At 51.1% G+C, this 11,218-nt stretch overlaps 1 protein-coding gene across 11 annotated transcripts in view; it reads left to right on the top strand.

The window, feature by feature from the left end:
• The window catches only part of Banp (BTG3 associated nuclear protein), a 74,121-nt gene that overhangs the window by 46,852 nt on the left and 16,051 nt on the right, over positions 1–11,218 (top strand). For 7 of the 11 annotated variants that reach the window (XM_028752246.1, XM_028752305.1, XM_028752288.1 and 4 more), the window contains 5 exons: positions 1,798–2,037; positions 4,242–4,409; positions 7,192–7,322; positions 8,578–8,649; positions 9,240–9,278. In XM_028752246.1, the coding sequence (XP_028608079.1) occupies positions 1,798–2,037; positions 4,242–4,409; positions 7,192–7,322; positions 8,578–8,649; positions 9,240–9,278 (650 nt within the window). The remainder of the gene's footprint in view (positions 1–1,797; positions 2,038–4,241; positions 4,410–7,191; positions 7,323–8,577; positions 8,650–9,239; positions 9,279–11,218) is intronic. The other 4 variants (XM_028752282.1, XM_028752315.1, XM_028752297.1 and 1 more) reach the window with 1 other exon arrangement.

Here is an 11,218-nt window from a genome sequence, read left to right on the forward strand (position 1 = left end):
TGCTCCACACACCTCAGACTCATGGGTGGGCTCCTGGTGTGCTCCACACACCTCAGACTCATGGTGGGCTCCTGGTGTGCTCCACACACCTCAGACTCATGGTGGGCTCCTCGTATGCTCCACACACCTCAGACTCATGGGTGGGCTCCTGGTGTGCTCCACACACCTCAGACTCATGGTGGGCTCCTCCTGTGCTCCACACACCTCAGACTCATGGTGGGCTCCTCGTATGCTCCACACACCTCAGACTCATGGGTGGGCTCCTGGTGTGCTCCACACACCTCAGACTCATGGTGGGCAGACTTGCTCAGGTCAAGGCCGTGGAGATAATAGAGGACCTGGGCACCTGATGCTTGGGCTCAGGAAGGAGTTGCTTCAGGGTCTTCTTTCCTTCCAGAGGGAATCTGAAACATAAACCCAGACTGGGTCTGGCCTGGTGCTTGCTGGGTAGCTTGGGAGATGGAGGTGCTCACCTGGGGGTGCACTCTGTGCATTTTATTTTTCTGGAATTTAGGATAGACTCTTAGAGCTGTTTGTATTCTGACCTGCTTTAAAGAAGAACAGAAAATCCAAATTGCTGCTGGAAGTTTTTTATTTTAACAGTTTTAAAAAGTGACGATATCATTGAAGATTTATATGACTGGAAAAGAAAGCTAGTTTATTTTGCTTGAACTTAAAGTAAAGCTAGAAGAGTGTGTTGTTCAAACGCTAACGTTGGATTCTTATGAGTACAGCAGGCACACTCCTCATGGATTTACGAGAGGTGCGGTTCAGACACGGGTGGGTAGGTGTTGTCTTGTTCTGTGTAGAGACATTACCCAGTGTTACCAGTGGGAACCTGGACTCCACTGTTAGATGAGTCTATAAGGTCAGAGGGCATCATCAGGTCGGTGTGTTTGTGGAAGCTAATACATTGAGTGAACCAGCATAGCCCATTGGGTGGCAGTCCTTCTTCCTGCTTGTCCCCTTTATCACTGAGTGATGACAGCAGGCCTAGGCCTCTCTCCACCCGAGATGGTTTTCCTCCCCCCTTCCCCCCACTCACAGCAGTCTTCTGTGTGTTTTGTTGTTGTTTGTTGAGATAGGGTCTCCTTATGTAGCCTATGTGGTCTGGAACTCATGATTCTCCTGCCATAAGTTTTGGGGTTTCAGGCATGTACCATTATAGCCAGCCCATTGGACTTTTTGTATGCATACTATATGTAGCAGTGACTGGCTGACTTCTAGAAAAGAACCTGCCTCTGAGAACCATCTCTTCACTTACAAACCATTGATGCCACCAAGAGATTATTTATTCACTTCTGAATTCTAAAATCCAGCTATTTCCATCCTTACCTACGCTGAGAGCCCGTGCCCATGCTCACCCTGCCAGCGTGTTTCCCCTTGATGTTTGTCCCAGATGACCTCAGTTCTGTGACTAGAGAACCCTGACTAATACAGTGTTTTAAGGCAGCATGTGACAGGGACCTAGCAGAGGATTCCTGGGAGAGGTGCACATGATACTGGAGTGTGCACGGATGAGTTGGGCCCATGGATTTGCAAACTGGCAGCGCTTGGACTCCGCTGCATCAGCACACTTGCCCGCCTTTGAGCCATCATTTTTCGTTCTGTCTGCCCAAGGGACTCCTGTTATTTGAGCTCATATCTTGTTTTGATGTATTCTTTTACAATCAGGATAGCTTGGGCCTGCTACACCTCAGCTCTGGTGTTCCTGGCAGCTGGATGGAGGTTGGGAGCTTACATTTGAGCAGTGCTGTACTGTCTGACCGTGTACTGTCTGACTCTCTCCTCTCTCAGAGGACTACCCCAATGGCACCTGGCTGGGCGACGAGAACAACCCTGAGATGCGCGTGCGCTGTGCCATCATCCCCTCTGACATGCTGCACATCAGCACCAACTGTCGCACAGCCGAGAAGATGGCGCTGACCCTGCTGGACTACCTGTTCCACCGTGAGGTGCAGGCTGTGTCCAACTTGTCAGGCCAGGGCAAGCATGGGAAGAAGCAGCTGGACCCCCTCACTATCTATGGCATCCGGTGTAAGTCTACACAGCTGACAACAGCCTGGCTTGTGAGGCTGCTGAGGTGTCAGGGAGCTGAATGCACACCATGTTTTCATTCCTGGGGTTTCCAGTCAGTGCTCGTCATGGAGATGGCGATCTGGACTCAGGATTTGTTTTGGCAGGATGTTGTGTGCCACCCTGTGCTGAGGGGACACTTGGGAATGTGCTTCCCTGGGGACTTGAGATCCCAGTCTTCTCATCCTTAGGCTGCTTTAGGAGAAGAGAGCAAAGGTGGGATTATTCCTCCTGCCCACTGCCCTAGTGCCCTGAGGTTCCCAATGGCATGAGTGGAGTACTACCTTCTTTCTGTTCAGGGAGGTCTTGGCCTTGGCACTGTGACATGCCCATGAGCTGACCTGGCTGTGCTGGAGGCCAGTAGCACTCTAGGACCAATTTTAGTGCCCAACATGAACTGGTTGTTTTCCTCTACTTGAGGAACACCCATTGCTCAAGCTGGTTGTCATTGTGTCATCCTGTTGATTTGTGGAAAGCATGTAAGAAGCTAAGGCCCCTCTTCTCAGTGTCCAGTCTGATGCCCAGCCTCCTAGGCTGTTCATTCCTGAGCTACCTGGAAGGAACTGGCAAGTGATAGCCTCTGCTCATATGCAGGCTGAGTCCTGGGATGCTGTGTGTTTAGTTTCACTGGGGCCACACCTTTGGCTTTTCCATCATCCCAGAGTGGGCAGCTTCGTTGTCCCTACCGAGGAGACAGCCACATGGGCAAGTACTGGGGCCAGAGGCATCCCAGGTCTATCAAATATCCACAGAAGGTAGGTATCTGACACCTCTTAGAAAGAGAGACTGGCCCTGGGGCTTCAGAGTGTTGGGCCAGTGTACCCCACAGTTAAGACACTGGCTTAGCTCCGGGGGTTTGTAGTAGGTGGGGGAGAAAGGGGTGCTACTAAGGCTATGGCCATCTGCCTTGCCTTCCCCAAATCATGGTTTACACCATGTTCACTTGGCTGTAGGCCGTGTGTGAGAGAAGGAGTGTAGACTGTTCATGATGACCATGCTCTGTGGCCTCGGGCTCCATGCTAGTCTCTCTGTGCACTGGTTCCTTAGCTTAAAACCAGAAACCTGGTGAATTGCTAGCACACCTTCCCCTGTGTGGGCCCTCTTCCTCCCAAGTGCTGGGATTAAAGGTGTACGCCACCACACCTATGCAGTGACTCTTCCTAAACCATTACCTAGAACAGACAGTTTCCTGGTTGTAAGTTGCAGGTAGCACATTATCCAGAGAGCCCTCCTGGCGTGGTGCATTGTGGGATATATTGGATTTCTAGGGCTATGATAACAGAGTCCATGCTGGAACATTCAGACACAGGCCCAGATGCAAGGTCTAGGTGTTGGCTGGGCAACACCACCTCCTCCTCCAGAGGGGATTTACCTCTAGCTCTGGTGGTGGCTGGTAGTTTTGGTGCTTCCTGATGCTGCCTCCATTGGCCGTCTCCTCCCTGTATGTCTGTGTCTATTTCTCCCATCTCCTTATAAGCACGCGTTGTACAGCAGTGAGATCCCACTACTGTAGCCTCTTCCTCAGTCATGTCTGCACATGACCTGGGTCATTCGGAGGTCCTGGAAAGATAACAATTTTGGAAAGGGTATAAACACCATATGAGACGGCTGTACATTTAAGGTGTTCTAGAAAGCACGCGTGTCGCACTGAGGGGAGTTTTGGATGAGGAGGGGAGACAGTACTCTTACTGGTCTGGACTGAGGTGGGCTGGACCACACAGAGCTGCAGAGGGTAATGGACTGCAGCTCTGACGAGGCCAAGTGAGCGCAGGATGATTTGATTCCTCAATTTGATTCCTTAGGCAATTAGGATGGTGTGTGTTGTCTTGTGAGTTTAGGGAAAGAGAAGTTACAGGCTGGGGAGTCTGGGGCCTGAGAGAAATGGAGTCCTCTTGGTGTTGGAGTGAAGCCGGGTTATTTAATGGTTAAATAGACAGGATGTGTAATAAGTGTCTGCATCTGACCCTGCCGACCCTAGTGACCTGAGTGATGGCGATCTCCTTGCTGAAGGGAGATTTTCTGGAAGATGGTCAGCCGTCCAGGAGTAGGCCAGCGGCTCAGCTAGGTCTCTTAGCAATGCTTAGCTGTGTGTTTGTTGTTCTCAGCAGAGGGGCTCAGGACAAGGCCTGCATATGACAGCTCTTATCTGGGATGTATTCTTTCAGGTCACCTCTTCTATAAATTTGGAATCACGGAATCTGACTGGTATCGAATCAAGCAGAGCATTGATTCCAAGTGCCGCACAGCCTGGCGGCGGAAGCAGCGAGGCCAGAGCCTGGCGGTCAAGAGCTTCTCTCGGAGGACACCATCCTCTTCCTCATACAGTGCCTCAGGTAGGCTCAGGAGACGCTGTCTCGAAGCTGTTGGTCCTCAGTCCTGGCCCCAGTCAGTGTGAGGCTGGCCTGGTGGGAACTCCCTAGGCAGTGAGAGCAGGAGGCCTGCTGAGTTTACACTGTAGGCTCAACAGGGTCCTTTGGTGTAGGACCTTTCCTGCGTTGCCTGGTTACTTATCTTCTGAGTGTCTTGCTGCCTTAGTAGCTACTGCTTACAGAGTGCTGTGGGTGAGGGGTGGAGGGCCCATGTTGTGCTCTTTATTCTTAGTTTGAGCTTGTAGACCCAGGCTTGTCCTTAAGATCACAGAGACATTGTCTGTACCCTACCTGTTGGCCTGTTCCCTCCCTTTACTCTAGTGTAGGGCTTGTGTCCAGAGTCTTAGGCGGTTTTGGCTCTGGTCCTTTGCTACTGAGCTATGCTCTCAATCCTAAAGTTGTCTTTTAAACTCCTTTTCATAGCTTTCTTGGCAGTAGCAATAGCTCCTGTAAGCTGAGTCCTGGGTCAGCTCAGGCCCTGGGGCAGCAGTGAGCAGGGGCCGGCAAGGCTCCCTGTCAGTGCGGGCTTTGTCTAAGGACTCTGTTTTGGAAGCTGCAAGCTGTTCACCTGGAGCCCTCCCTGACCATCTTCTAGAAAGTGTTCTTCCTCCTTTGTTTTAGTGGTTATCAGATACTTAGCTGTAGCCGTTGCCAAGGTTCTAAGGTGGCAGCTGTGTGGGCCACACACACTGTTCCCTGTAGGGCAGTGTTTCTACAGGTGGCATGCAGGACTAGGAGTTGAACTTCTTCCTGGGAACCCACGGGAGCCTTTAGGCATGAGAGGAATGTGTCTGGTGAAGTTGTATCTGGCTGAGGGGGGTGTGGCTGTTGAATGGGGCAGACAGGACTTGTAACTAACCTGAGATGTACTCTTGAGTGCTGTCAACCCGAGCTGGTTGTGGTCAGCCTTACCTGAGCAGAGGGTCTTCATGGCGGCAATTCTGACAGTGCTCGTCAGTTCTGTTTGTCTCTCTGTGGCTCCCATGTTACTGTTAGTGAGCGGTGCATCCATTGAGCAAAGAGTGGGAAGATTCCACCTTTCTCAGGTTGTAACAGCCTCACTGGATGCAGTGAGCCTTCTTGCTGTGAAAGTGCCGTGCAGACAAGTGGATACCTAGGTCTGTGTGTCAGATCCCCTGGAACCGGAGTTCTGGTGGCTGTGAGCCACCATGTGGGTGCTGCGAACTGAACCCAGGTCTTCTGACAGAACAGCCAGTGCTCTTAACTGTTGAGCGTCTCTCCAACCCCATAAAGCCAGAACTAAATGACAACCTGGGAAGATCATCCTGGGCCACAGACTTTAGCATTGGACTAGGAAGACAGCAACATCCTGACACCTAACCTAGGAAGACCACCACAGTCTAGGATCCAATGCCAAGAAACAGGAAAATGACCAAAACAGATAACAAACAAAACCTAAATCCAACCAACCAACCAAACCACCCTCCTGCCCTAGTGACTAAGGAGATCCAGTCTTAACAGCCCATGCCACTACAGTGTTATTAAAGTTACGTTCAGGGACTTAAGAGAGGAGTCGGAATCTAGTAGCAGGGCAATAGATATTCAAAGAGTTGCCAAGCAGAGTTAGAGATGAGACATGAGAGAACGGTTGCCAGGCACCTGGACTTCATGCAGGCTGAAGGGGGCTGTTTTATCACAAGGAATTAGTCAAGTAGAGTTTATTAGACAGGGCCTTGATGAGCCAGGTCTCACCTGCATCCGACAGAGTAAGGACGCATGGCCCGTGTTCCTAGTGTTAAGACAAACACAGGGCAACTGGAAAGAGCCAGGGCTCTGTAGCTGTCCACATGGTCACAGCACCTGGTCAGGTGCCCAGACAGCCCAGAAGCATCTACCTGCAGGCTCCTCTGCTGCAGTCATACACATGCTGAGCTCAGGTACCCGTGCCGCTGAACAGTTTACCGTATACATCTTCTGAGACTATACGGCGGTCTGCCCATGGTCACAGGGAAGTGTTTGGGAGACACTGAGAAGGCTGTCTGTGTCATCAGCTTCACGGCCTTTGTGTTTCCCCTTCCACACAAAATGGTAGTCTGCTTTCTCAGGGCTCAGGACGTCACACTGTTGCCCAGCATGTTTGTTCTGACCAGTTATTACAACTCTCTCTCACAGAATTGCATAATATACATTGAAAAATTTTTAAAAAATTACAATCCCTAATTATTTGTTTCAGACAATTCTGCTTGTAATGTCATTACAGTTAGAGGCTGAAGTGTCAGAACACACGTGCCGGAGGCCTTAGGCTCAGTCTCCAGTACTAGGGGGAAAATTAATATATCATATACCAAATCACATGTACCTTGCTTTGATTAAACATTGGAAGTACAATGTTTTGCAGATGTATCTTTGAGTTACATTTGTCTTTGGAGAAATGCCACATAGTGCAGCTCTCCTGCAGAGTCGGTCCTAGCATAGCCCTGTGGGTCATTTCTGAGGACAGACCTCCAGCCCGCAGTAGTTCAGTTGTTTGTTTGTGTAGGTGTGTATAGGAGAAACACTTTGCTACAACGGTGTCATTGAATCTTTACAATGCTTGACTCTGTCACAAATCTCGGTTCCCCTGACTTGCTGTTGACATCTCTGCAGAGATGCACTCACCTGAATCCAAGAGCCCTTCCTCTTCTGTAGAAATGGAGGCGGGGAGACATGAGGGACCCAAGATAACAGCTGTCATTCATTCTGTATGTGGGACCTGAGGTCCTAACCCTTGTTCCTGTGTCCACAGAGACCATGATGGGAACCCCTCCCCCCACCAGCGAGCTACAGCAGTCACAGCCACAGGCCCTACACTACGCATTGGCCAACGCACAGCAAGTCCAGATCCACCAGATTGGGGAGGATGGACAGGTGCAAGTAGTACGTACTGTTTTACTCCCGTGTCTGGACAGCGTGGGAGGAGGCTGGGGAAAGGCCTTGTCTGTGCACAGTTCTTCAGCGTGTGCTGGGCTCCTGTAGGCACCGCTCAGTGAAGGGGCAGGCCTCAGTTTGGGTGCCGTGTTCACACAAAAGTGGAGCCTTCTGCACCCTCTGAGCAGACAGTAGGAAGTGCCAGAACAGGAAGTATGCGCCTCAGAAACTGACTTTGAGGGTCGCACTGGGGTGCTGGTGCTTTTGGCCCACTGGGCTGTGGGGCTGGTGTAAAGGAGGCAGAGTGACTGTAAGCTCTGGCTCTCTTGGGCTTGTTGAGTGTATAACTGACTAGACACCAGCAGGTATTTTCATCTGGCTGGGAGGACTCTGGGAAAGCGTGGGACTAGATGGCTTTGGCACAGGTTCTGTGAACAGTGAAGCAACCGTGGCCCAGCATCTGTAATAGGCTGTTTGCTATAAGATCTTTTTGGGCCAAGATAGGATTTAAAAAATAAAAAGATTTATTTATTTATTGTTTAGCTGTGTGTAGGGTTTGTGCATGTGAATGCATGTGTTCACAGAGACCAGAGAGGGCGTTAGCTCCTACAGGTGCAAGTAGTCCATACCGTTTTACTCCCGTGTCTGGGGAGCGTGGGAGGAGGCTGGGGAAAGGCCTTGGCTGTGCACAGTTCTTCAGTGTGTGCTGGGTCCGTACTGCTTGCACCTGCAGAGGGCTGCAGCTGGGGTTATATGGAGCTGCCCAATGTGGGTGCTGAGAATTGAACTCAGGTCTTCTGCAAGAACAAGTGTCCTTAAACTCGGCCACTTCTCCTGCCCCTGAGTAGATTTTGATAGGAATCAGAGCTCTGGGCTTCTGTGGAGCCATATTGTTAGTTGTCTCTGTGACTTGTTTAAATGTGAGTTTACCATCTGCGCACTTCCGGGCAGTGCACAGCTAACCCCTCCCATCTGCCACCCTTACCTGCACGTTCTTAGTCGGTACGTCACGTTGACAGGTTCAGCAGGTTTCATAAATCATGTGATGAGCACTTACTTCTGGAGGCTGTGGGGTGAGCTCAGGCTGTGCACACATTTCACAGCTGGCCTGTGTGTGGAACCAAAGCTCCTTGCTCTCCAGCAGTTTCTGAGGTGCCTACTCTCCTGGGCCGAAAGCAGCCAGGCATGAAGGTGGCAGAGGGTGCTTGCTGTTTCCTTCGGTTTGTTTTCCTCTGATGCTTCTTGGTGTCCTCTCTTGCTGTGGATCCCACAGGGCCACCTCCATATTGCCCAGGTGCCTCAAGGGGAACAGGTGCAGATCACACAGGACAGTGAGGTGAGTCAGGTGTCCTATCGCGGTCACAGGCCGTGCAGTCATGCACTCAGGGTGTGGAAGCATGGCCATTCCAGCGGAGCCTGGGAAACTCTGGGAGAGATTCTGCCTGGTGTGGTGGGGTGACTGGGACGCTTTTCTGGTGTCCCTTGCAGTCGATGATGGTGTGAAATGAGCCCTGTAGAGAGACACTGCAGATGCAGAGGGGTCCTTTGGTCCCAGCCGTGGGAGTAACTCCCTACCTATTATGACGCAAGCAGGCAGTGTGCTGATTGTTAGTATATTCCCGCCATGGGGACACTGCTCTGCTCCGGGCCATACTGGGCTACTGTGCACATGCCTTGTGAATCTACAGTTGTTTAAAATAAAAAGGAAAAAAAAAGTCCTCATTCATGGGTCAGAGTTGAGGGAATGGGTTTAATGTCTTATGATTTGAATATGAGAGAAAAAGCCAGAGATTCAGCTTATAATTCTTGTTTTGTTGTTGTGGGTTTATTGCTGAAAGGGGTTGCATTTTTGTAGACTTAGTAGTTTCCTGGTTATTTCTGACTCATGTAGGGAGGTTCTCACTGTTTCCTTTTTGCACTGTGCAGGGCAATCTGCAGATCCATCACGTGGGTCAGGACGGTCAGGTAAGTGCTCGGCTTTCCCATGCACTCCTCACTGCGGCCTGCACACAGTCTGTCCTCCTCAGCGCCAGACACTACTGTGGGGTGGGGGTGGAGTTGCCTCCAGCACGAGGGAGCTGAGCCGAGCTGTCTAGGAGTATGGACAGGTGGGCTCGGTCCTGAGCTGTTCTCCTGGGCTCTCACATTGGTTTTTACACTGGAGAAGAAGTCCCCGCTAGTTCATTACTGTCTGCAACATTCCATGAGAATCTGATGGACAAGGTAGGCTTGGGTCTTGATAATGCTGTTAAACACGTCCTGTTCTGAGGTGAGGGGAGCCAGTCTCTAATGTATATTCCTGGAGGATGGGTGTGCTTAGTAAAGTGTCCCAGGCTCTGGGCCCCCAGGAGGATGTGCTCTTGTGGGGAGGAAGCTGGTGCTGGCAGTGGGGGTTTGTTTGCAAGGCGTGGCCTTCAGGGAGTTTTTGTGAAGATTGGTTTTAGTTCTGGGTTATATGAGTCGTCAGGACAGGCTCCCGTTAGTGTACTGTAGCTTTCATTTGTAGACACACAGAGCTCACTCACCACACAGGAGGCTCTGCTCTCTGTGCTGGAAGGAAGACCCATGTGGCTTCCTCGTACTACCTGCTTTGGAGAGAGTCAAAGCTAAAGAGACCCCCAGTCATGGCTGCCAAGCTCCAGCAGTTAGGAACAGGTAGCAGACGCCGGGTCTCATGCCTTCCTCTTGGAGAGTTTCTTGCTGTCAGCTGGGACAGCAGAGGCCCAGCCAGGCTTGAAACTGGTTCCTCGCTCAGCCTTTGAGGACGTGGTTTGGGTTGGGTAAGTTGGGAAGGCTGCACCTGTTTGTAGATGAGGAAAGTGAAGCCTCACCTAAGTTCCCCACTGTTTCTATTGTGAATAGAGTTCTGCCTGGAATTGGAAATGAACACAAGAGGGCTTTTCCTTGGCCCTGCATCTAACACGAGGGCAGAGATTCCGTCTAACCCCAGGCATGGCAGCTCATGGCCTGGCCACAGGCATCTAGTCAGGGACAGTGAGGCTGTGAAAGAGCCATTGCTGGAGCTTCCAGGTCATGACACCTCTGGTTCTGCCCCTGTCTCCAGTGTCTCAGAAGCCTGCCCCTGCTGCCAACTCTGCTCCAAGCAGCCACCCTACAAGAAGCTGCCATGCTGGTCACTTGTCAAACTGAGAAGTAACTTGTCCATCTCTGATTCTTTCTGCATGTGAACCCCCATACTTTCTGCCCCCTGCTTCCCAGTGTCACTGTATCTGGGACCAAATATCAAAGGGCACTCACTGTTGGCCCCCCCTTCTCTCCCAGAGGTAGCTTGCCTTCAGATGGCAGTGTGCAGCATGTGCTTAAGAAGTGCTGCTTGTCATCTGGCTGCTTCTCGTGTCTGTTTAGTAACCTGACTCAGCATGGCTTCATTTATGGTACAAAAACACAAATGCTCCATTTAATTTACCCTGATGTCCTCAGTGGAGCTAAAGAGCCCACACCTGTGCTGGGGACAGTCAGTCCTGTCACTTCTCTTCCTAGGTCCACAAGAGGATTGTGCCTGTTGACCTTGGATTCTTTAGCTGAACTGGTCTCAGGCCTCCCAGCATCCTCATGGGAATGCTGGACTGTTTTCCTAAGACTGACTGCAGGTGCTGGCTGTAGATGTATGGCGAAGGTGTTGACTAGGACACTGTCCTTGGTTGTAAAAGCTTGGAAAGACATCTATGTGGGAAGGTACTGGGGCTTGCTGCATCAAGGCTGCAGCAGGGTGACAGGGACAGCTGTGTCCCTAGAGGGAGGCTGTCTGTCACAGGAGGACTTGGGCATCAGAGATTCAGGATGAATGAGGTTAGAGCCATCTGAAGTTGGCCTGCCAGGTGCACATCGGCTCCCAGTGTAGTCAGCTGCTGTGGACGAGTGTGGTCAGGGAGAGCCAGTGGAGA

The sequence above is a fragment of the Grammomys surdaster genome, unplaced genomic scaffold (genome assembly GCF_004785775.1).
Source record: "Grammomys surdaster isolate TR1022 unplaced genomic scaffold, NIH_TR_1.0 128, whole genome shotgun sequence".
In the NCBI taxonomy this organism is placed as follows: Eukaryota; Metazoa; Chordata; class Mammalia; order Rodentia; family Muridae; genus Grammomys; species Grammomys surdaster.